The sequence below is a fragment of the Artibeus jamaicensis genome, unplaced genomic scaffold (genome assembly GCF_021234435.1).
Source record: "Artibeus jamaicensis isolate MK-2021 breed Jamaican fruit bat unplaced genomic scaffold, CSHL_Jam_final contig_464, whole genome shotgun sequence".
In the NCBI taxonomy this organism is placed as follows: domain Eukaryota; kingdom Metazoa; phylum Chordata; class Mammalia; order Chiroptera; family Phyllostomidae; genus Artibeus; species Artibeus jamaicensis.
In genome coordinates, this window is record NW_026521842.1 from 5,574,308 (window position 1) to 5,600,453 (window position 26,146).

The 26,146-nt window shown below is 49.3% G+C and overlaps 1 protein-coding gene across 1 annotated transcript in view; it reads right to left on the minus strand.

The window, feature by feature from the left end:
• Positions 1–18,127, minus strand: part of ATP2C2 (ATPase secretory pathway Ca2+ transporting 2) — a 53,979-nt gene extending 35,852 nt beyond the window's left edge. The window contains exons 1-3 of the mRNA XM_037142417.2: positions 17,898–18,127; positions 2,396–2,506; positions 315–431 (exon numbers count right to left, since the gene is read on the minus strand). Coding sequence (XP_036998312.2) covers positions 315–431; positions 2,396–2,506; positions 17,898–17,996 — 327 coding nt within the window. The 5' untranslated portion in view covers positions 17,997–18,127. The remainder of the gene's footprint in view (positions 1–314; positions 432–2,395; positions 2,507–17,897) is intronic.
• Positions 18,128–26,146: the final 8,019 nt, after the last annotated feature.

Sequence of the window (26,146 nt, forward strand, 5' to 3'; positions counted from 1 at the left end):
GATTAGGAGGAAGATAAAACTAATATTTACTTATTTACTTAGTTAGCATGGTGCCTAGCAGGTAAAAATCCCTCCATGAATGTAACAACTGCTATTCCTGACCGCGGCTGCCTGGGGAGTCAGTGATGTACTCCTGGCCATCCCTCCTGCTGGCTAAGGGCAGCCTGAAAGGGGGGAGCTGTTTTTATCCTTGTGGGACAGCTGTCCTGCGCCCTGGGACAGGCCCAAGGACACACTCAGTCAATATTTACAGAATGAAAGGCTGCCCCACCCTCCCCAGTTACACTTGTGGGGAATGATGCCTCAGGTCCTACCTGATCCAGGTATTTCTTCCACATGGGTTCAGTGTTGTCGGCGACAAACTCGTTCCAGCCGTGGACCAGCCTGCGCTGAGTCACCGAGAACTCGGACAGCCCATTCTCTAAGTCCACCTGGGGGAGAGGGTTGAGCACAAAGTCACCGGCGGGCCAGTAAATGCCAAGGACCCCAAGTCACAGAATCCCCACTCTGGAGGCCAGCCACCTGCGTGATGCACAAGGAAAATGGGCTGTCCACAAAGAAGAGGGGACTTGTTTAAAGGCTTTAAGAAAACAGGAGCAGAGAGAGAAAGAAAAATCACAGTCCCATTCTTTTTCAGTTCTATTGCACTCTTATCCTACAATTACCCTACAATTACAGCAGAAGAAACCACTCCAGGCCTCAGTTCGAACAAATGCACTTTTCACACCAAAATGCAGAAACATATGTTCTTGGAAAAAAAACCAAAAAACAAAACAGGCCTTGCACATATAGACCAGCACAGCCACTGCAGGAAAAAACAGTATGGAGTTTCTTCAAAATAATGAAACAGAACAACCATGCAACCCAGCAATCCACTTCTGGGTATAGGTGTACCAAAGGAGCTGGAAGTGGGTCTGGAAGAGAGACTTGCAGACATTATCCGCCGCATCACTCTCAGTAGCCAAAAGGTGGAAGGAGACCAGAGGTTGGTCCATGAGTGAACTAGCCAATCACAAAAAGACAAATGATGCATGACTCTCCTTATCTGAAGTGTCTAGAGTAGTCAGATTCATAGAGGTGGAGGGGCTGGTGCCAGGGGCCAGGAGGAGATGCTGTTCAATGGTGTAGAGTTTTGCAGGATGAAGAGGGTTCTGGGGATGGTTGTATAGCAGCATGAATGGACTCGTCACTACTGAACTGTACACTTGCTAATGCCTATGATGGTACATTTTGTGCTGTGCATTTTACCACAGTTAAAAATAAAATTTAAAAAGCAACAGAAAAAAAAGCCTGTCCCTAGAAACAATACTTGCTAAAATTATTATATCAGGCACACGTTATGCCAGACACGATCTCAAGCTCTTTACACAAAATGACATTAAATAGCTCATTTGAGTCCGTAATTATGGATGGAAACTTTGTTGTTCTGGTTGCTGCAAAGGTACCCTTGTTTTTGAAAAGATGACAAGACAGGCCCACCAGTGGTCAAGGTGACAGGGAGGCTGCGTGGATTTCCAGATTCCTTTCAATAGAGGAAGAAATTCAAGCGCATATTCTAGGTAGGGTAAAATGTCTAGGCAAGGAAAAAGTATTTCCTTCCCCTCTCCAATTACTAACAAGCAGGATTTGAATTTAAACAGACTTCTGAATTCTTCTCATGGAAAGACGGGCATGAACACTCATGTACAACTTCCTTGAAATGAGGCACATGCGTGTTGCACATGCCTCATTTCAAGGAAGGAAATTTTCATTCACTTTCCCCTAGTGTGGTCAGTTATAAGTGAACATGCAAACACATTATGTTTGCTCGGTTTCCTAGGTAGAGAAAATTAAAAACATAAAATATGCAACATCTTTTAGCCTCAGAGGAAAGCTTCATGGAGTGGAGGTGTTTTGTGTGTGTGTGTGTGTGTGTGTATTTTTAAAATTTTTGTTTTGTTTTGACTGGCCAGGAATTCAAACTCCCTTGAGAAACTTGTGAGAATTTGGTTTCTGTGACTGGCAGCTCCGTGGATGATACATGATGAAGGGCGTGAATAGGAGGTGGTTAAGGGTTTGAGCTTGGATTCACCTCTGCTGTGCTACTGTGTAACTCGTGGGTTACGGCTTCTCTGTGTCTCTGACCAAGAGAAACACGGAATCCAGTGTTTGGGGGCCGCCTGTTCTCTGGTAAGGGCCTGGTGAGTGTTAGTACTATTGACATCAAGGTTGGTAATATTCCACACGGGAAATCAGAATGGTTCAACTCCCATAGAACAATATATTGTTTAAACGGTGATAAATGAAAATGTATTATAGCACAGAATTCTAAAGCAGTGTTCAGGACTCTGTGTTTCTTTCTTCTTCAACTAAAAACTTTCCCACAACCAGCATCAAAAGCAAATTCAATTCTTACGTGAAACGCTTCGGCCAAATACTCTCTCTGGCATTTGCTCGCCTCTTTGGGTGGCAGGGCTACCACCGCCTTCTCCTTTTCAATGGCTTTCAACTCACACTGCTCATCAAACTGAAAAAAAAGCAGGATGGCTGTTAGGCAAGTTGAGGTCTGGTACTGATGCATCTTTTTAAAGTGCAACATGCACACAGAAAATGTGCACAGCTTCAGTGTACAGATAGAATTCTCTGAAACTGATCCATCCACATAACCAGCCTCAAAAACAAAGGCACAGAAATGACCAGCCCCTGGAAGCCCCTGCACACCACGAAATCACCAGGAGGGGAATGGCCACCATAATCTGTCGTAGGTGAGTTTGGCCAGGGTTTGAACTTTATCTGAGTGGTCACATGTGGTACACACTGTTTCACATCTGGTTTCTCTCACTCCGTGTTGTTGGTGTGAATCATGCAGCATGTGGCGTGTAGCAATGGTTTGCTGATTTCACGGTCACACTGGATTCCACTGAATAAGCAGAACAGCACACCCCCGCCCTTACCCCTGCTTTTGTGTATCCATGGTTTCAGTTACCCACAGTCGACCGTGGTCCAAAAATATTAAATACAAAAGTCCAGAAATAAGCAGTTGATGAGTTTTAAGTTGCTTGCTGTCCTGAGTTGTGTGTTGAAATCTCATGCCGACCTGCTCCATCCCTCCTAGGACAAGAATCGTCCCTTTGTCCAGTGCACTGGCGCCGCACACACTCCCCACGTGTTAGTCACGTCTGTTGCCTTGGCGATCTGATGGATGTCCACGCATCACAGGGCACGTGTTCAAGGAGCCTGTATGTTGCTTAACAATGTTCCTAGAGCACAATAGTAGTGATGCTGGTGAATCAGATATGCCAAAAAAATTATGAAGTGCACCTTTTAAGTGAAAAGGTATGCATGTGCAGAGAAAAATGTAGTACATACAGGATTCAGTACTATCCCAGGTTCCATGCGTTCACTGGGGGTCTCGGGACTCCACGTGCCCAGCAGATGAACAGTAGTAATGCTGGACATGTGGGTTGTTTCCAGTTGTGGGCTAATGCGGATGGACATGTTTTTAGTGCAACCTTATTTAACAGAATTGGAACTTACAAAGCTGACAGAGCAGGGCAGCAATTTACATATTTAAGATCCTGAACCTTGAATTTCTGGGATTCTCAATCAAGCATGCAGCGTACTGTAGAGAGTGTCCCCTGATGGTGATAGATGGTATCACAGCCTGTTCCACGAGTTGTTTGGAATAACCCAAGAAAAGGGAGGAACCCAGCTGAGCGCTGGGTGTCTGATAGGCTTGGGAAGAAGCCATATGAAATACCTGCAGGGCATGGGAGGGTGTAACACAGAGGAGACCTCAGAATCACAAAAACATGAAGTGTTTTTGCCAAATTATTCTGAGTATTCCTATACCCAGGACATGATAATCATCTTTTCTTTTTCCACCAGGTCGTTGAGCTCTTGGAAGGAGGAAAGGGAGAAAGACATTGGCTAATCTCTTCCCTCCTCTTTCAGCTAGAACACCGGTGGCAAATTCCCCTTCTTGCCAGAGCACATTCCCACACCCGCACCGACCCACCTCACACACACAGACACACAGACACACAGGGGCTCTCCCGAAGGCCTGGCTGGCTGAGAGAAGCCCTGCCACCCACACCCGTTCTGGGTGTGCTCCTCACTCACGCCTCCGACCGGGAAACGCGGGAGTGATCACTCAGGTCTTCCACGGGCTCCTCCACCGTCGTGAGCTTTCCTTGCGTCATCGTTACGGTCACCACACAAGATTCACCTTTAGAAAACCGCGTCTCACAACGTGACACAGAATGTTTCCTTTGTTCCCAAGAACTGGTTCTGCCGTATCAGATAAAGTGCTCAGTTCTTGCTCACACCACACACAGAGGGTCCTGGGGTTTTAAGACCTGCCCGGTGGCTGGTCTGGGTCTTGCCATTTCTTTCCAGCCTTGACCACACCTGATTCACTTTTCGTACAGCATCCCAAGTGCCCCTGAAAAACGTAAACCCAGTCCTCTCCCCCCGCCAGCTCTCTCTCACTCTTTCATACACACACAAACACACACCACACCTGAAACACCTGGAGAGATTCCAGTTGCTCTCAGGAGAAGACCCAACGGTCCCCCCTTTGGCTTTAGCAGACCCCACCTCATGTCCACACCTACGCCAACCTTTACAGAATCCTGGCCTCGTTTGGGGCGGCCTAGCTAGAAGCCCACTTCACAGGCCCGTGAGACACAGTGCTGTCCATGGGAGGAGTCCTGTGTCCCCCCAGAAACAGGCCCCTCCAGTGGCCCTGAAGGAATCCCATGCACACTCCCCTGGCTGCCACACCATAGTCCAAAGCAGGGATTCTCAGCCAGGAGCAAGTTTGCCCCGAGGAAACTTTGGCAACCTCTGAGACACATTTGATTATCGTAACTAGGGCGTGAGGATGCTAGTGGCATTTGGTGGGGAGAGGCAGACATGCTTCCAAGCACCCCACAGTGCGCAGGACAGCCCCCGCCACAAGGAACGGTCTGGGACAAAAGGGTCAGTAGTAACAAGGGTAAGAAACTCCGTTTCTGAAACAGATGGGTTAGCCTATCTTGACATCTTCCCAGACCGGATTAGTCAACCCACTCTACCCTCCGTGCATTCAGTAATATTACACAGAGAGCCAGCCACCAAAAGAACCAGAGGGACCCAGCGGATGTGGCGGCCCAGCCCCGGCGGAGATGGCTTCTCTCTGTTGTCCTGCTGGGGACTGAGTTTCTCGGAGCGGTCGGGGAGTCCACAAGGGGCTCTGACAGAAACTTGAATCTACGCAGTGGACACTCATCTCAAAGAATTTCTCTGTATTTTCACTGTTTTGAAAAGGTCCATCAACAGATAATTTTTTTAAAAGGTGGTCTCTTCATACACTGGAACAGTATTCAGCCGTGGCGTGGAAAGGAAGGGAATTCTGAGACACGCTACAGCAAGGGCAGCAAGTGAGTGAAACAAGCGGGTCATGAAAAGGACAGGTACTGTGTGACTCTACTCGAATGAGGCATCTAGAATCAACAAATTCAGAGACGGAGAGTAGGAGGGGGGAGAGTTAATATTTAATGGGGACAGAGTTTCAGTTAGGGACGATGAAAGAGTTCTGGATTCGGACGGTGGTGATGGTTACGGAGCAACGTGAATGTACTTAATGCTGCTGGACTGTGCGTTTTAAAATGGTTAAGAAGGTAAATGTTATATGTTGTTTTTTTTACCACAGTGAAAAAACCCAGGTAAACAACAACAAAAATATCGAAGAACCCACCCCCCTGCCGGCGTGGGTGCAGACTAGCTGGAGTTCCCACCCCGTCTCAGGAACCCACGGCTCCGAGACGCACAGGGCTGTCCCCAAGCTGGGAGCTGGCCGGCCAACTGGCTGAAAGTCTGTGTGGCTGGGGGGTAGGAGTGGGGACAGGCAGGCCGGGGCGGGGGGCGGTGGCGGCCTGGCTGAGGGGACTCCTGCCGTGGGGGCAGAGTCTGAGCCCCAGCGGGAAGGCACCTGCACCCTGCAGGTGTGTGACCAAGAGAACCGAAAACGGGGACTCAAGTGAATACGCGTTTCTGGGTGTTCACAGCAGCACCGGGCTCAGCAGCTCACATGTCCCACGGTGAACCGTGAGGAGTAAACTGAGCTCTATCCATACAACGGAATATTATCCAGCCCCAGTCCAATGAAGCGCTGATCCACGCCATGTTATGAATTGAACTGTGTCCTCTCAAAACACATACCTTGAAGTCCTAGCCCCCAGTGCCTGGGGGGGTGGGGAAGAATGGGGAGTGACTGCTCATGGGTGTGAGGTCCCCTTCAGGGTTGACAAAGACGTTCTGGAGCCCGCTCTCGGAGGTTCCACAGAAGTCGTGGTTGCACAACATTACAAATGCCCTCAATGCCATTGAGTTGCTCACTTTAAAACGGCTTATTTCATGTTATATGAATTGCACCTCAATAAAATAAACAGTTGAGCCATTTTCAGGTCACAGATAGGAACTCCCTCCACCACCTTGAACTGCCTGAAGGTCTTGGCCCTCCGCCCACCCCAGCTCCGGTGGCCGACCTTCTCCTCAGTCTCCACTCTCCCGCCATGAGCGTGTGGACACTGCTTAGGCCTCTCCCCCCAGCCCGAATGCCCTGTCTGGGCTGCTCGCGGGGGAGGCCACACCCCCTCCTCTCACGCGTCACAGTCGTGCTCAGGAACGAGTGGTCTGCGTGGGCATCTTCAGTCTCTCTCCTCCTCTCCACCTCTCCACCCACCTCCAGGGGCCTCCCAGGTACCCCCTGTGTTCCTGGGTCTCGGGACGTGGCCCGGGACCCGAAACCCCACCAGCGAGGGCCCTCTTGGTCTCACTGCAAGGCTGTCATTCTCAGAAGGGGGAGCTCTTGGACTCGGAACTGAGCTTGTGGCCTTGGTCCCCTACCAGCAGGTGGGTGACCTACTCAGGACACTCGGGTGTGGCCCTCTCTCTCCCTTAACAGCACACGGTTTGGAAATGTCTGTCTGGTTTGAATCACAGCATGTTCCGTTGGTAACGAGAGAGGCACATCTAGGGGGGTGCCCTTGGCAGCACCCCCGATTCTCAGTCCCTGTCAAGGCCAATTCAGCACTGAACTTCCCCTCCTTTCTCCTATGTGTCTCCTTTTCTAAAGTTCTTTTTTGTTGTTGTTGTTGAGGTGAGATCCACAAACATAAAATTAACCATTTTACAGAGTTCAGTGAGTGACATTGTGCACATTCACCCTGTCGTCCAGCCACCACCTCTATGTAGGTCTAAGACACTTCCGATGCCCCAAAGGAGACCCCACCCCATTATCAGTCACTGCCCATTCCCTCCCCCGGCTCCTGGCAACCACTGATCTTCTGTCTGTCTCTACGGCTTCACCTCGTCTGCATTGCTTCACATAAATGGAACTGCACAGTATGAGCCCTTTTGTGCCTACTTCGTAACCCCCGAAGTACAGTTGGCCCACGGCTGACAGACCCACGCCGGGGTCCCTGGGCAGGCGATAGCGAACGGGGCCTTCCTGAGCCCCAAAGAAACAGTGTGGAGCAAGGACGTCTCGGAGTGTTTTCACGGAGCAAAGACAGCTCGGTGCCAATATTTAACCTAGCAGAGGCTTTGGAGGGAACTGCACAGGGCAAACATGGCACCGCAGAGAGAGGAGCTGGCTGAGGAAGGAGCAGGCGGCCCCTGAGGGAGGACCAGCCTCCCTGAGCCAGAACTGAGCTTTCTCTGTCCTTCTGCCCAGCTCAGAGCTTCGGTTCACTTCAAATACTGACTGAGTTACACCCCAGTGATTACTTCCGTGTTTGACAACTGACACAAACGTTTATTTCTTCAATATGTTTGTCCAGAACCTCGCCTTGGCAGCCTCAGACCCTCCCTCCTGAGGGTGGGGGTTATAACAGCAGGGACTCCAACGTTGGAGAACCACGGGGATCTTGTAAAAATGCACCTGCCATGGCCTGACCCCGGGCCAGTGGAGAAGTGGAGCCCAGCCACCAGGATTCCTAACAGCCCCAGGTGGTTCTCATAGGCAGCCAGAGCCCAGCTGAGGGCACTTGGCTGGGAGATGCATTCAAACAGTAGCCCCGTGGGGTCCTGTTCTTAAGGGGCCTCCATGTTGAAAGACAGAAACGCCCATGGCCAGCAGGCCGTGCCCCAGGCAGGGGGTGTCCAGGGGCCTGGGGGGAGCTGTGGATGTCCAAGCAGGGAAGGGAGGCCCTTCTGCTTCCTTGAGGGGAAGTGAGGGTGAGGCCCCAAGTCTTTCTGGAAGTTGGACAGTCGAGGGAAAGAGGTGACAATGGAGGGGTCCCTAAGAACGGCTAACATCAGCATGACAATAAAACAATACAGCCCTGGCTGCAGCAGTCGGTTCTAACGACACAGCAGGTGTGAGCAGGCTGTCAGACGTCCTGCCAACACTGGACTTGCACAACCTCATTCAGTCACACGGCCGCCCTTGGACGTGGGTGTGGTCTCTATGCCCAACCTACAGGTGGGGAAATGGCTGAACCGGCCGGCTCCCCGGCCAGCACCTCTGTCTGCCCCATGAAAACAGGAGAAAACGTCTTTGTGTGTTTTGTGTGTTGTGCAGATGGAAGGAAATAGGAAAACCTTTCTGGGTCTTCCGAGCAGAGCAGAGGGCGAGGACAGTGGGAGTCAGAGGTGAGCTGAACCTGACCAATGCTCCCAAATGACGTCCACGTCGTAATCCCCAGAACCTGCAAACACACAACCTTACGTGGCCAAAGGGACTTTGACTATGTGACTTCGTTGCTGGTTTTGCGGTGGGGAGATGATTCTAGATGACCTAGTGGGCCAGTATCACAAGGGTCCTTGTTTATAAGAGGGGGCAGCAGGGCCAGGGACAGGCATGTATCAACAGAAGCAGAGGCTGGAGGGACACGGATACTGGCTTTGAAGATGAAGGGAGGGGCCATAGGCTGAGGGATGCAGGCAGCCTTCAGAAACTGGGGAAAAAAGACAAAGAAACAGACTGTCCCCTAGAGGCTCCAGAAGGAATGCCGCCCGGCTGACAGAGACCTGTGAAAGCATGTGTACAGTTTTATGTTCCCCGTCTGGCTGTTTGTTACAGCAGCCCGAGGAACCGACACACCATCACCGTCAGCCCCGGGAAGGAACCCGCTGCCTGGGCTCCCAGACTCCCGGTCCTCCCTCTGCCCAGCTCACTGCTGCCCCACTGGACCTCCAGCACCGGACCATCATCCTCAGTGGGACGTGGCTGGCCTTACTCCACTTACACCTGAGCAACCAGCACAGTGCTTGGCAATTAAAGGTGCTTGAAAATGTTTATGGAAGGGAGGGAAGGTGAGGCAAGTTCTGAGCTGCCTGCAAGGGCTCAGTGCCCTGTGTCAGGGGCCACACAGGACCAGAGGGAGCGGCGAGCAGCAAGGACACTGCAGACAGCCCGAGGGGGGCAGCGGTTAGAAGTCTCAGGCTGCAAAGCATGTGCTGCTGCTGTTTAAAATTTTTTTATTGATTGATTTTAAAGAGAAGGAGAAATATGATTGGTTGTTCCACTTATTTATGCATTCATTGGTTGTTTCTTATATGTGTGGTTGTTTCTGGTATGTGGCCTGACCAGAGATTAAACCCACAACCTTGGCATAACAGGACCACGCTCTAACCAACGGAGCGACCTGCTACACTCTTTCTCTCGGTGGTAGCCGGCCTGGGCCCGGGCCCAGTCTCCCCTCCCTCCCTCACTCGTCCATCACCCACTTCCTACTGTGTGCAAGATACGACTGTGCGTCTGGTACCTGGGAAAGCAGACACAGTCCCTGCCCTCGGTTGGGAAATTATATAAGCAAGTTTATTGACAAGAATAATTAGGACTAGCAGGAAGAAAGAAACCATACAAGTGCCAGAAGAAACCACGGACTCCATTTTTTAAAAATCTCAAGCTAAGAAAGGACTTTCCGAGCTCAAGACAGAACCAGATGCCATGAGGAGAAGACTGAAGAATTCCCTCCGTAAAGATGAGACCATCTTCTGCGGAAAGCACTGCACGCCCAGCCTGCAGATGCACCTGCGGTGGGGGCAACGGGCATCTCCGCCAAAGAAGACTCTTCCCCAATAAAGGGCGCTCACCCACGAGGATGGGAGGCTCCCAGCTCACGGGGGTAGGACATGAGCAAAAGACAGAAGCTCGGAGTTCACAGAAAGGAAATGACAAGTAACTAGAACATGAAAAGATCATCAAATCCACTTAAAATCAGAGGCACATACTTAAAAGACTCCAGTACACCATCTCTCCTGTCTCTGTTAGGTGAGGTTCGAGAAGTCAGTAACTTGAGCAGCTGGCGAGAGGCAGTGGGGGACAGAGCCTCTCATCTGGTGGCGGGGGTGGGGGTCATCGGGGCAAGTCCTAATGGAGGGCAACTTGGCAGCAGCAAAGTTGAAAATGGACCAGTTCTAGTAGTTTCTTTTTCACAGACCCTCCCTGCAGGATGGTCACCGTTCAGTCCCTCAGTGCAACATTCTCTAACAACCAAATACTGGAAACGGCCCACACGTCCACTAGTAAAGAGCGGATTGAATGAATCATGGTGCCACCATAACACGGAGTGTTATGCTGCCGCTGAAATGCCCTCGTGAGCTGGTTGAAGGCTGAGACTCCTCCCTTCTGTCACAATGAACCGCAGATGAAGCTGTATCGAGTCCACAGAAGATCAATGGAAAGTCCTCATCAGAGCATTCAATCAAAAACCTTAACCCAGGTTACACTATCAAGCAAAAGCTTGCTCTAGAAATGGACACCAAAGAGCCTAGAGCCCAGATTTGGTTTAGATTCGAAGAGCTGGGCACTGAGCCCAGAAAAGATCAGAACCTGAGGAGGACTCAGAAGCAAGCCAAGACAAAGATCACCCGGTGGAGAAGGTTCGCAGGCAAGGAGGCAGATGGCGTCATGTCCACACTGCCTCTGGCCAGCACACCCTGGCCTCAGAGTGGCGAATACCCTGCCACTGGCTCCAGAGAGCGGCTTGCTAAGGAGAACGGATTCCAGACTCAAGACTCCACAACTGTAACTCATTCTCTTCTGCTGCTGTGTGGTATTTCACCCATTCCGCCGTGTGGATATCCCATAATCTAATGATTTGCATGTGGTTGGGCACTTCGGTCCTGTCTGGTTTGGCCTGTTAGACACAACACCTCTACGAACAGTCTTTGAGCAGACACAAGCCTGCGGCTCTCCTGGGCACACACCCAGCAGTGGAACTGCTGGGTCACAGGTATACACTCCTTTAGTAATAGTAGACTCTGGTATCACTAGCAATAGATCAGGAAGAAAAAAAAAAGTACACAATATTGTAACACATTAGCCTTAGGTAAAACAAAAAGGAGAAGACTCCATTTGCTTGTTTATAAGGCACATCTCAAACGGGGCCTGAAATACACAGGCAGTGAGAGACTCTGAATGGACCCCCTTTTGTACCTTTTTGAATGTTAAGCTGCAGTAAGAATCGATGATGCAAAGAAGGAAAAGACAGTACTGATGAAACCTGGGGGCAGAGCTGGTGGGGGAGGGGAGGGGCTTCCTAGTAACAGGGACACTCAGAAAATGAAAGAGCAGATGAACAGAAGTCAACGCAGGAAGGTGGGGAGAGGAAGAGCCCCAGGCGGGTTGCAGTGTGGACTAAGGCCGTGCCCAGAGGAGCCAAGAGGCAGCCGCTCCGAGTGCTGTGGAGCACAGAAAACAGGGGCTCAGATCCCGGGGCAAGAGCCTCACAAATGAACTCAAGGGCCTGCCCAGCACGGCCTAAAGTTAGAAGGAAAACCCCCGAAATACAGCGGACTTGGGGAGGGAGTATCGCTGGGCCCACCTCTCACCAATCTGGGCTCTGATTCTAGTTACCCTGGCCACTCACTCTGTGATCCTCGGCAAGCCCCCCCGACTGCTCTGAGTCTCAGCTTTCTCCTCTGTAAAATGGGGATAAGGAGCCCCACACTGAGGACTGCTGAGGCAGGCAGGGCTTTTTTAATTCCAGCCTCAGGTCAAGATGGGTTTCAGAGGTATTTCCCAGTTCTTGAAATTACACCTAGGTACTGTCTGCTCTGTGTGTGTGTGTGTGTGTGTGTGTGTGTGTGTGTGTGTGTGAGAGAGAGAGAGAGAGAGAGAGAGAGAGAGACGGTGGTGCACCCCCAGGCAGCAGAGAACTATGACAGAACAAAATGAGATATCCAGAGCTTGCATCTTGTTCACAGGTGGCCAGTGTAGTCAGGGGCCAAGTGAGGAGGTGGCCGAGCTAGGTGAGGGCCAGTTCAACCACGAGCCAACAGGTGGCTGGCAAGGTGAGGAGACAGGTTTAGTACAGGAAGACTGTGAGATAAGCAAATATGCTGAGGGACCTGGGAACCACCCTTCTCACTGGTGGTGGAAGGAGTTACAAATAGAAAGAGCTGGCGCTGGCCTTGTGGAGTTTACTGCACTGGAGCCTATGGTTCACACACCACACGTGCACGCACACCTCCTCTGAGAGGGTCCGGGAGCCACGACACCCCAATAGCGTGAGCACACCTCACACCAGCTCTGGTTCTCCGTGCCATTCCTGCAGTAGAAAGAGTCCAGAATCTGGGAGAGATGGCTGAGCCAGGGAAGGTAGCAAACGAGCCTGGGATTTCTTATTATGCCAGAAAGTAGGGACAGGCTCAAAGAATGATGAAAAGTGTCCAGAATTCACAGCTGTCACCATGAAGGGGCTCTTGTTGGACAAATCTGGGATGATCTGAGCATCAAAATCAAAGACAGGAACAAATTTCCACGTGCTTAATAAACTAGGAACGCATGACTTCACAATGATACAAGAATGAGTAAGTAAAAGACCAAAGCAGTAGAAGAAAGGGGTAGCGCTTCCTTACACCAGAACGCCAGGTGGAAATGCGGGAGGAACAATGGGATTAGAACACCATTGTCAAAGTAAGTCTCCAACTCAGGCAAGGTACCTCAACAGATGCTGACACTAAAGAGTGAAGATGGTCTGAGCAACAGGCTACTGACACAGCCTCAACTGTCTCTCCATGAGCACTTGTTAATGATAATGGGGAAGACAGCAACTTTATACAAGAAAAAAGCCTGGCCATTAGGAGTGGAGAAAGCTCCAGCATAGAATTCAGGCAGCCCCGGGCCCCAGTTGCTGGGAGAGCGGTTCGACCCTGGACAAGTGTCCGCACTCTGTAAGCCCCAGATTTCGGCGGGAGTGTTTGCAAGGATTCCAAATCACACGGTGCCTCCACAGATGTTCATTGGAACATTGTTCTGATCATTAAGACAGGAAACCATCAAGATGCCCATCAATAAGGGTGGGTTAAGTAAAAATGCCTACACAGCAAGAACACCGCTCCTGACTTGTTAGCACTGCAGGAATGACTCCCTGCAAATTTTTAAAAACACACAGAGTTGGATGTGAACGACAATTACTGCAATCAGGAGCTGCCCGAATGCTTTCTGCCACCCTTCCACCCCGCCACAGGTCTCTGATGCGTACAGGGGGAAAACAGAGGCATGGCAAACTGAGGGACTTGCTGTGGGTCTCACTGCCGGCAAGTGGCAGGACCAGAAGTTGCATCCAGGTAACCTGGATCACAGGCTCTAATGCTCTTAACCACAGCCTTTCTAGAACTGCATAGAAAAGGGGCCAGGAGAACTCCTGCAAATAATCTGATTATTGCCAACTGATTAGATGCAAACAGTACCTACCCCCCTTGACACACAGACCAAGAAAGAAAGTGGGAACAATGTGGGGGAGTGAAGGAGTTTCACATTGTACAAAGTTTTCTTGTGGTTTATGAAACACAATTATGACAAGTTTAGAAAAGAAAAAAGAAATAGAAGGGAAAAATATGTGTAGTTCCTGGTTCACAAAAGGTAGGAGATTAAAAAAAACTAATAGGAGCATAATTCAATGAGGGTGAAACTATTGCTCAATGTCAGTGTGCTGGTGTTTGGGGGAGGGACGTACAGGGAGGGACAGTCACAATGCGCTGGTGACAACAATCACAGACACACTGAAGGGATGCAAGCTTCTCAGTGGCTCGGTGAGAAGAACAATGGAGTCATCATGCAACACATGACGGCTGAGGCATCATGAGTCAACTTTAAAATGACGAACCACTGAGAAGTGCCATGGCATTGCCAGCAGGACTTCACGTGAATCCAGTCTTTGCACATAGTCATCGCCACAGCTGATGAGCACCAAGTATGGTAATCAAGAGCAACTGAAGAAATATTCTTTCCACAAAGCCCGGCGCTCGCCTTATCTTCAAGTGAACCAGCCAGTTCTACAGTTAGCCACAGACGGCCTTTCAGAGGTTGCTTAGCTGGCAGCCGTGCTCAAGTGGGAGGCTGGTGGTTCTAAACTAAACTAGCAAACAATTTCTTGGGATATTGAAATGCCATTTTGATCATGCACCAGTAATTAGATGTTCTCAGCACAAGCATTATCAAAATCTAATCAAAAAGTCTAAATAAAGACTAGAACTCAAGACTGATAAAAACACTAGCAAACGTAGGTAACTCTGAAGCAGTCTATGTGTGAGATGTGTCTTTTATGTGAATGATCTTGTTTACAAAACTATTTGTTCCTACTACTGTGGTAGGTAGCCTCTAAGACAGCCCTCAATCATCCCTGCCTTCCCATATACACCCTTGTAACTCCTGCCCCTTGGGAACAGGCTAGTTAGACCACCCATCCTTGGGGAAGCGTCCTTGAGGCAGTCCTGTGGGGAGGACCACATAACCAGGGTCAGAAACCTGCAAACAACCACAGGAGTGAGCCTGCAAGCTGATCCTTCCCCCTTCCATGACCCACGTCTGTTGGAACCCAGTCTTCTCCTGCCCAGCCCGAAGATGATAGTGCAGGGTGCAGCCATGCAGTTTTGGTTAAGAGATGGGAGCCCTGAGGCTCAGAGATAACTTCCCCAGAGTCATCCTGCGAGCAGGAATTTCTGGTCCAGTGTTCTCCTTACCCAACAATCAGGTCAGCAAGGAGAAGCTTTTTCCCCCAGCAATTATGGGGGGGGGGTTCTCTCTTTTCATTCCACTGGAAATGCAGCCAGAATGAGGTATCTTTGGAGTAATGAGAACCGTGCTTACTTCCTGGGCTTCTAACTCTGGCTCCACCCTAGTCCCCTCCTCAACCACCTGTCCCCGATCAGTAACTCTGCTCTTTGTTCTGCGTCCCTCATACCTGAGACCACCAGAGACCCCTGGGTCTTAAACAGTAACACTTCTCTCAAACTGAAGAGACCCAGGAGGAGACACTGCAGGTTCTCAGTAATAACAATGACAATAATGAGGGTGACTTGCAAAATGCTTGGGAGGTTCAGTGATCACCCAGGACGTCACATACCACATGTGCCCATAAAAGGGTTAGGACTACTGTGGAAACGACCACTGTAGTGGTCGTTTTGCTTTGCTTCTTTCTTGAATTTTCTTCAGAGGAAAAGATGTTCAAACTGGAGGGTGTAAGTGTGAGAGCAAAGGAGGTGTTCAGGCTGTGAGCCGCGCTGGCAGTAAACAGGGCACCTCATCCGGCCCGCCTCCCTCCCTCATTACACCCCCCATTTACCTTTATTGCAATTTCCTGGGTTTGCACAAGGCCACCTTTAGAGGTCACTTTGTTTCTCAGCCTGCCTTTGCAGTCATCAGTGTGCTTGGTTGCCTGGGTCATCCATATGCCTGTCACACTACACTGCCCAGTTGTCGCACACCTGTTTAGGGTGCTGCTGAGAGCACAGGCCCACAACCAGGTGGGTGAGGCCCTGTCCCTCCACACCTACAGACAGGTCAAGACCTGCCCCACCCTAGAGGGGCCCCTCTTCAAAGCTTTGGGGAAATGAAGTTCACTTTGGTGCAGAGCTTCAACTCACCCCGGCATCTCTGTTCATGTTATTTCACACCTGCCACAACTGGGTGATACCTGGGGACACCTGGATGCCTCATAAAACCTGGCTGTAACCAAGTGCACATCAGGAGGGTTTAAAAATACACAGCTCAGTGCAAAAATCAGATGATGAAAATTAAAAAATATAGAAAAAGAAAGTAGAAAAGGCAACCAAAAACAAACAGACAAAAAAGCCCTGGCTGGTGTGACTCAGTGGATTGAGTGCTGGCCTGAGAACTACAGGGTCACAGGTGTGATTCCCAGTCAGAGCACAGGCCTGGGTTGTGGGCCAGGTCCCCAGAAGGGTGCGCGCGAGAGGCAACCACACACTGATGCTTCTCTCCCCCTCTTTCTCCCTCTCTACCCCTGTCTAAACACTGAAATACATAAAATATTTAAAAAATTTTAAAAGGCAACCATATTGGCAAACTAACTTCAAACTCCTTTAACAAAACACATCGTACTGCATGTAAGTAGAGAACAGATTTGGGTAAAATAATGAAACTACACCCGATCCATGTTTGACCCACAAATAGCTTCAGAAAAATAGAGCTTCGAGAACTGCTAGTTACACGGTCCTGTGGTCTATCGCCCTAGTGCCAGAATTCATGTGATAAAGTGCACAAATATTTAGGAATCTGACAACCAAAGTGTTTTGACTATTGTCATTCTTTGAGAGGAAAATTAGATATTTGAAATCAAGTCTTTCCAGCTGATCTTTTCATTAAAAAAGTAAATTGAGCCCTGGCCAGGTGGCTCACTTGGTTGGAACATCATCTTGTGCACCAGAGGGCTGCAGGTTCCATCCCTGGCCAGGGCGCTCACCATCAATTTTTCCATTTCTCTTTGCTATTCCTCCCCGCCTCCCCACCACCTCCCTTCCTCTCTCTCTAAAATCAACAAACATTTCCTCTTGTGAGGATTTTTTTTAAAAAGTAAATTGAACTTTGTGTTTTCCCTTCGCCATTCAAAAGGCAGCTCTGTATTCTCACGAGCACCTGCAGAGGAATTTTATTTTTGAAGGACTGATTAAGTTGGAAACAAAGACACTGCAATGTCCCAGAGATGCTTTTGCAGAAATCCAGTGCCCTCCCCTCCCGCGTTGTGCTGCAAGTTCTGCGGACAAGCTAAGGAGAAAGTTGTAGGGTCACCAGTCACCACTGGCTTCTCCAAGTGGAAGGGCTTTTTGGGGGACAGCTTTGTCACGGTTTGTCAGCTGGTTAAAGACTCCCCTCCGGGAGACGTCTGTTGGTTTATCCTAGAGGGTCACCTGGAGGTTGCGAAGTCAACATACAAACCCCAGTGGTTTTTAAAAAGCACACTGGAGACATGAGAAGTGAGGCGGGAAGGCCTGGCTACTGTCACCTTGCTCGTCACCATTGTTGTTACTATTGGTAAAACATGTGCCCTACAGTTTTCTGTTGCTGTTGTTTCTCACATGACTTTTCCTCCCCATTTTAAGCAGCTTTTAAAATCCGTCTAGCAGTCTAGTCCTTGGAGACCCAAGAATTTCAATTCTTAGAAGTTGGAGAAACCTAGGGTCATTTTCTAGCTGTGTACACTCTGAGGGTCGTATTTAACATGTCTTGCCCTCAGTTTCTTTTAATATATGTTTATTTTATCGATTTATTTTAATTGATTTCTGAGCAAAAAAGAGACATCGATTTTGTTGTCCCACTTGTTTATGCATTCATTAGTTGCTGTCTTTGTATATGCCCTGACTGGAGATCGAACCCGCCATGCTGGCCTATCTGAATGACACTCTAACCAACTGAGAGACTCGGCCAGGGCCTCGCCCTCAATTTCGCATCCACAAAATGGGCTGGAGGCAGAAGGCTAAGTGGCGAGGGTGCCTGGCCCAGAGCAGAAGTGCGACCGCGACCGAGCTGGAGTTGCTATGAAGACAGCTTCTCTCTGGAATCCAGGGGGGGAGGGCGGGTTGGAGAAGAGCGGCCGCTGGGCGCCGACGGGATTTTGGGGTGGGGTGAGGTAGGGTGGAGGGTCAGGTCCCATGCCCTGCGCCCGGTGGGCCAGACTCACCAAGGTTTCCGACTCGCCCCGCTCCAACGGCTCGTACCGATGACCCCCACCTGAAAGGCCGAGTTTCTGCAGGAACTTGGAGAAGCGCGTCTCAACCATGGTGAGCGGGCGGAGGCCCCTCGCCCAGCCTCCGGTCCCGCCAGCGGCGCCCTTGCGTGAGTGTCTCGATCCCAGGCGAGGCCCGGCCTGGCTGAGCGCTCCCAAGCCTCCTGGGCCAGGGCCAGGTTACCAGGGAGCCGCCTACCTGCCCACTGCAGGTGAGGGCCCGCCCCGGGGCGGGGCTGCGCACACGGCGGCACGGTGTCCATCTGGCCCTGCCCCGCCCAGCGAGTTCCACGGGGACTCTCAGGAGAGCATCGACCCATGGAGACCCCGGGGAACTGCGGTGGCGCCTCAGAACTCGGGCTGTTTCCCCAACTTGCCAGATCATGAGAACCACCTAGAGAGGAATGGGGAGGAGGAGGACGAGCGAACGCTTGTTTAAAATGCAGATTCCCCAAAACTTCCCTGCCCTAAGTCCTCGATCTGGAACGGGCTGGAAAGCAGGATTTTAACAAGCGCCCAGGTAGTTCTAGGGAGCCGAGTGGTTAACCTCAAGAGGCTGGGAGCACCGCGGACGGGACCTGAGTCAGACTCCTATCGCTGCTGCGGCCTGGTCCTCTCTGAGCAGCCGCTCCCTGGTCTGTAATGAAATAAGGCCAAGACCTGACCTGGCGGAGGTTTGGCGGGCTGGGGTGCCTCGGAGTGAAACCCAGGAATGGGAAGGGAGTTTGAGAGCCTCCTCCCCCAGCCTTTGTGCTCTGCGTAGTCTTGGGTGATCTCTGAGCTCTTTATTCTCATTTAAAGAATGGGTTTCTGCAGTTGCCAATTGTGGGACCTTGGAGAGTTTTCTTAGATTGTGAGAGCCTTAGTTTACTCATCTGTAAAATGGTCACCGTGATAGTGCCGCCTCCATGGTAAAATGGAGAAGACTAATGGACAGTGTTGCACTGGAAGGGCCCAGGGCCAGGCAGGGCTTGGCACACGGTGACTCATGGTGTCATCGCCATCACAGGGAGCTGCTCGGCTCCAATGCCTCCCACATTTGTGAGCGAACGTGTAGTGTACATGGTGTCCAGCCTCTGAGGGGATGTATTGAAAAGGGTAAGAGCTTTGGCTTCACACAGAAGTGGGATCCATAACAAGACCCACCACTTAGTAGGGAGGTAGCTTTGGCCAAGATGGCTTTTCTCATCTGCAAAGTGGGGTGACTTAAGGACTCACCATAGGACATGGCATGTGTGTCTGTCCATTAAATTGTGCTGCCCCTTTCCCGCAAATTTTTGCCACCCGCCTCAACTACAAGGAGTGGCCATCTCAGCCCTGTTCAACCTGATGGGAAGTTCTGGTGGCCCTTCTTGTTTATCCTGCCTCTTTACAGAAACAAAAGCTGTCCAGCTCTACCACTTCCAACAAAGGCCCAAGAATAATGGAGAAAACAAAACTCTGGTGTGTGTCAGTTCACATTTGAACCTCAGGCTTGTCCCGTTCACATGTGTGACCTTGGGCAACTTTCTTCACCTCTCTCCACCTCAGTTTACTCATCCATGGAATGGGGGTGACAGTACTTACCCAGTCACGATTCCAGGAGAAAACAGATGGCACCCTCAAACTGAGTGATTTGGGGAGAGTGTGATAAACAGACTATTTACAAAGGTGTGGACGGGGCATAGAGAAACCAGAGGGATTGTGCAATTTCCAAGATTAGGTGCAGTTAAAAAGTGCTACCACCCAAGGCCTGGAAAGCAAGAGGAGAAAGCAATTAGTTGGAGGAGGTTGCTGTGTGGAGCTGGGGACTTAGGAGAGGGAAATGGCTCTGAAAGGCAGCCATGGATGCAGCCTCCTGGGTCAAAAACTCAGAGAAGAAAGGGGAGTGGAGAGAGGTCTGCAGAGGCAACGGGGAGATAGCAGGCACAACCTCACTGTCCTGTTGCACATGGGTCTGAGCTAAGTTTACATAGGTAGAGTAACTAGCAGTACCTGACATTAGTAGGTCCTTGGGAAATTCCATTATTAATATAAAAGAAGACAGGGTGATTTGGCTCAGTTATATCTCGAGTTCTTTCCAACTGGATTCTGTTATTTTAAGATAGTGTTTGATCCAGGGAAGAAAAAAATGCCTTGTTGGCATAGGACTTCATGCTTTTCTAAGGGCGTCATTTCTTCAGGTGGTGCAACACATACAGGGAGTGATGTGTTGGTCAAATGCTTTTCTCTTGAAAGCCCAGCCTCTTGAATCTGATCACCGTGGCCTCTGCTCCAACTTGGAGAGGTCAAGGCCAGAATTCAAGGGTCAGGTTTGAGAACACCCAGGGTATTCAGGACTCTGTGCAGTGAACATCGTGAAACACCTGGACCTGTTGGGATGAAATAAGAATGGACTAACCACAGAGAAAGCAGTTAAGGAGATAAGCTGTGTGACTGGAAGCAGGTGAATGGGTACCTTCAGACTTCAGTTTCTTTCATTTTTGTTACTGTCGCACTGTGATCAGAAAATGTAGCCTGAACACATGTCTACTAAATTGTCTTAATTTACTGAGACTTTGTGTCTGGTTTGTATGCACTTTTTTTGGTAAATATTTCAATAGCACTAGAAAAGTTGGTATATTCTTCATAAGCGTATTGATAAGCTGTACTCTGCTTTGTAAATTAGTTCTGTAGCTATTCATTCTTTTTAGTTATATTGTTTATGTCTTTATTTTTGTCTACTGATGTGACACAGGAGGATAATGAAGAGTTTAACACTTCCTAGTCTAACTGCTTTCCTGTCCATTTTTTCTTTGTACATCTGAATGTTTGCTTTTTGTATTATGCTTCTTCATTGGTTAGTGCATATGATTTACCTGTTTGTTATAACTTTTGCAGCTGTCTGATGCCATCTGCATGTCATTAAAATGCATTCCTTAAATTCTACTTTGTAGAGTTGATATTGTCACTGTTTCCTCCCCATGTCTTAGATCTGTGTGATCTGTATTTGCTCTTAGTTTTGGCTGCCTTTTTTCATTTTCCACCAGACTGTAAGCTCTGTGGGAGCAGGAACTCTTCATCATTGGGGCTGCCAGCGTCTGGCATAGTAGACAAAAATATTTATTGAACGCATCTCTCTCATAAACAGCAGACTCTTGAAATGTATTTTTATTTAATTTGAGATTATTAGCTCATATTAGCTTATATATTGTGTCTACATTTTATGGCTGTTACCATGAGACTGAATTCTAGCATCCTCATTTATGTTTTATTTCCATGCTTTTTGAGATATTTGACATTATTTATTTACTGTCATCTTTTACTTTGAATTCAGAATATGTGTCCTATTGAAAATTTCACCAGGGTCATCTGAAAACACTTTAGTAATAGAGGCAAATATTTACAGCTCTTCTTTTGATTTCCTCTTACAGATGTAAAGGAATTTTGTTTGTAGTTTCTTCTTTCTTTTTATAACTTTTGCTTCATTTTCTATTCTTAGTAATCTAATCCAATCACCCATATTATTATTTTTTAAGTATTTTTGCTATGTGCTCTCCACTCTCCCCCCAGAATTACACCCTGCTGTTTATATTTGTTTTCAACATCCTTTCTTAGCTCTTTCTGTGGTTGAAAACCATGGTCATTACAACTGGTTTCAAGCTTTTTTTTCTTTGAGAGTTTTTTTCCTGCTGACAAAAATCAATACAGACAAGACAGTTTGCTGGGCAACTTTCTGCGGTTGGCAGCTCCGAGTGATGGTGACACATTCACGGGCACTGAGAGTCAAGGGTGGGACTTGGCCAAAAGCATCCTGCCCTTCTTGAATATCTGCTCTGGGCACCTTGAGCAACGAGTTCATGCTCTCCGACTCCCAGTCACTCTCTGAAGGAAAGTGGTGTTATTTCATTTCCCATAAATTACCTCCCAGCAATACGCCCTGTAGGGAGCTTCAGTGCAATCCCAAGGCATCTGAAATCGATCTGGTAATAAACCTCACTCATGAATTATATGGCTAGCATTTGAAATCATACTTTAAGAGGGGGAATAGTATACAAAGGCCATATTTCACACACACATATTTATAATTTTAGAACTTAGTAAGAAGTTATGGCTCTTTACACAAATCCTTAATTCCGTTTGTTTTTTAATGGCTGAGCAATAATATAGTTGTTTTATAGATGAAAAATTGCAGTTTAAGGAGGTAAGCTGCTTGCATTCATTCAGCAAATATTTTTAAGCACCTGCTATGTGGCATTGGAGATAGACCCCTGAACACAACAGACTCTGTTCTTCAATCTTGTAAGCTTATCTCCTAGTGGGCGCCAAAGGCTGCAAACCAGTCGATGTGTAATGCCACCAGTGGATTGAGTAATGCCACCCCCCATGCTCATGTTCTGTCCCCAGAAACTGGAAATGTAAGCTTATTTGAAAGAATAACATTTGAAGATATAGCTAAGGATCTTGAGATGATCATCTTAGATTGAGTGGGTGAGCCCTAAATCCAATGACCTGGTGTCCTTATAAGAGACAGAGGACAAGAGACACGCACACAGGGGGAAGGCCACATGAAGACAGAGGCAGAGGTTGGAGTGATGAGGCCACCGGAGGCCACCAGGAGCTGGGAGAGCTAGGGCAGGATCCTCCCCCTGGAGTCTCCAGAGGGAGCACGGCCCTGCTGACATCCTGACCTCATATGTTTGGTCTCCAGAGCTGAGAGAACAGATTTAGGCCAACCAGTGCATGGCCACTGTTGCCGCAGCCCCAGGCCACCAGTAGAGGACAATGCTCTGAGGACAGGCGAAGGAGATCGGGACTGGACAGTTGGTGGTGCTCCTGTGGCTAGAACAGTCAGGAGAGGGGACATTTGAGCAGAGACCTGAATGAGATGAGAAGTGACCCTCGTGGATATCTGAGGGGTCAGCATTCCAAGCAGAGAGAAGGGAAAGAGCCAAGACCCATAGTTTGCGCCACCACAGCGAGACCCATTTCTGTGCGACAGTTCACACATCTGCACCAATGCTGTGGCCACACACACACACACACACACACACACAGGCTTAGTGCCCCCAGGAGAGACAGGGCCCAGCCCTGTGGACCGTGACGCCAGGTGCCAAATGAATGTGCCGTGGGATATGCTAAATCCAAAGAGGTAAATACCTAGTGCAGATGCCACCACTTCCTTACCTTACAGCCGAGGCAGACATCACCATTTACTCGGGTGAAATTTACCCGCTGGCCAGACCGGGCCTGGGAATCCTCCTCCTTTTCACACTTGAAGTAGCTACGAAACATTGTTTGGACCTGGTACATGAATGGACCTATGTTACCCAAAGGTTTCAGAAGAGGAAGAAATGACTTTGGGGGGGCAGTTAATGGAACCTTCTAGAAGGTGGTGGTGTGGCCGAAGGAGAAGATCTGCATATGTGAAGTCTGCAATTTACATGAGAATTCACACATGCCTGATGCCGTCTCCACTATTACCTTGTTACATGGAACAGTTTCATTGCCCTAAAACCCCCTTCATCTCGCCATCATGCCGAACCCCTGGCAACTACTGATCCTTTCGCTGTCACTATGGTTTTGCATTTTTCCAGAGTGTCATGTAGCTGAACATTTGACTCCCTTTCAAAATCTACTCCACTAAAAATTTCAAAAGCATCCAAACCTGTTACCCAAGGTCAAGAGGTTTCCAGTCCCAAGTGAAGAGACCCCAGGCCTCCCGTATTTCAGCTCTCTAGTTTGTGCTCTCCACGGTCACTGGGCAGTGACCAACCACTGGCTTTGGCTAGGATGGTCCCACTTTCAACACTGAGGGTCCTGGAAGATCCTAGAAAATCCCTCTGTCCCAATATGGTTTCAAGATTCATGACTATTCATGTTACCCCCTCGCTACTCCTTTCTCCGCAGGTTCAAGTCCAGACTCTTGCACACCACAGCAGAACCACCGAGCCCTGGCCCCTGCCTCTCTCCTCACCTTCTCACTCAAGCCATACCAAACTCCTTTGCTTCCCAAAGGCCCCAGGGGCAAGCTCTCTCCCTTTCCCCTCCCCTTCCCCTTCACTTGAGCTGTCCTCTCTGCCTGCCTTGCTTCCCCGGGGCCCTCTCTCTCAAACTCTCCCTGATAACTCCTGCTCACCCTTCGGGTTTTATCTGAATTATCCCTTCTCCTGGGAGCCCCCCCATCCTTGGACCAAGTAAGATGTCCTGCAAAGGGATCTCTGCCGTCCCTGTCCTTTCCACAAAGTTGTGGCACTGTATTCCACTTACAAGTTTAAAGGAAGGTGCTAAGAGCAAACAGCTCGAATGTCTATCAGCAGTGAACAGATAAACAGGACACGATTCATTTGCATGGTGGAGTATTACTCAGCCATAAAAAGGGAAGGGCCGATCATGCTACAATATGGGTGAGAACCTTGACAGCATCATGCTCATTAAAGAAACTAGACACAAAGGGCACATATGGTATGATTCCATTCATATGAAATGTCCAGACTAGACACAGCTATGAAGATGGAAAGCAGCCAGGTGGTTGCCAGGGCCTGGGGGAGGGGGAGTTTGGAGGTATGAAGTTTCTTCTTGGAGTGATGACAGTGTTTTGGAATTGGGGGGTGTTGCAGGTCCTTGTGAATATATTAAAACCCACTGAATTGCACACTTCAAAATGCTCAAAATGGTGAATTTTATTTCAACAGAGACACATTTTAAAGGAGGCACTGGATATGTATTTGTTGAGTGGAAGATGAATGAGTTAGTATTTTAGTTAAACCAGGAAGTCTGATCAGAAGTTAAATGTACAACTTTTAATATCATTAGAGTTCAGAGGTCTCAATTATTATCTTCGATAATTGCTAGAACCTAGTCTCCCAAGTTAGGCTGTGCCTAGGGGAGTCAGTTCTCAGTGACGTTAGCTCAGACTTTCTTTTCCTGGGTTTGGTGAAGCCTGCCCCAGCCCCACCTCCCTGGGGCTGAGGAATTCTGAAGGGGCTAGAGATCCCTTCAAGCAAGGAGGCAAAGAGGCGGTGGTCTCCTTGCACCCTCCTGGCTCCCCCTGCCATCAGTCCACCGTGTGACAATGAGTTACCTTTCAGAAATGAACACAGAGCCAGCTCAAAGCCCTGTGTGGCCTCCCATAGCAGATGCTGCTGGACACACCCATCCACACTCACCTGGAAGTGAAGGCTGTTAACCTCGGCTTGTTCTTTGAAGGACTTTATTTTGGCACCTGGGGCCAGAGACAGGGAGTCGATAGCCTGCGGCACAGTCTGCACTCTGTCCCAGGACCCTCCCAAAGGAGCAGGGTCTGGTGGCCCACGGTGTGCTTTTTAGGAGAACGCCCCCTTTGTTTTCTCTGCCTCACTCTCCCCTCTGCTACGTCTGTGTCCTGGAACCTCACCCTGGGTTCCGGGAGCCCGAGCAGTAAGATCAGCCTCCCGCTCCTGGCCCGGGAGGTGCCCTGCTGTCTGGTCCCATCTGTCAGCCCATCTGTCAGCCCCACTCCTTCTGCCCCAGCCCCACCACCTGGCTGTTTGTCAAACAACTTATCCTGGTCCAGCCTCCTGGCCTTTGAACTTCACAGGTCCCTCCACCAGACTGTTCTCCCCACAGCAGCTTGCAGGGCCCAACTGTGCCCCCCTCAGTCCTTTCAGGCCCAGACTCACGAGCCCCTCCCAGGGCAGCCTTCCCCCACACCCTGATCCAAGCCCCTCCTCACGCTGCCCTTCGGGTGTTCACTTCGTAATAGCCCATCGAGTGGAACTGGTACTTGGTGTACTTTTCTGCAAGTAAATTTTGCTTTACTAAAAAATTCTGTTACATTTTTTAATAAAGCAGATGAAAGTTCAATGAGAAAGAAGATATTAACACAGTCTTCATGTACGTCCCACAAGTCACTTATCAATTACAAGGGGAAAACAGTCGCTCTCCGGTGGAGAAACGTGGCAGACTTGGCGTTCACCAAGTGTCCCATGACCAGAGACACTGCAAGTGACCTCACGGGGCTCCGGACGTGAGGTACCAAGGAGAACCCGTCATTTCGGGGCTGTTCCTGGCCAAGCGCTCAACACATTTCATCACAAGGAAGCACCATGCCCACCTGCGGGGCCTCCTAGGAAATGAATGGCTTGTGCTCTTCAAAAATGTCAACATCAGGAAAATCAGGGGCAGGCCATCGAATGTTCCACATGAAGAGAGACTAAAGAGTCATAACAATTAAATGCAACTTGTGATCTTGGATCAGATCCTGG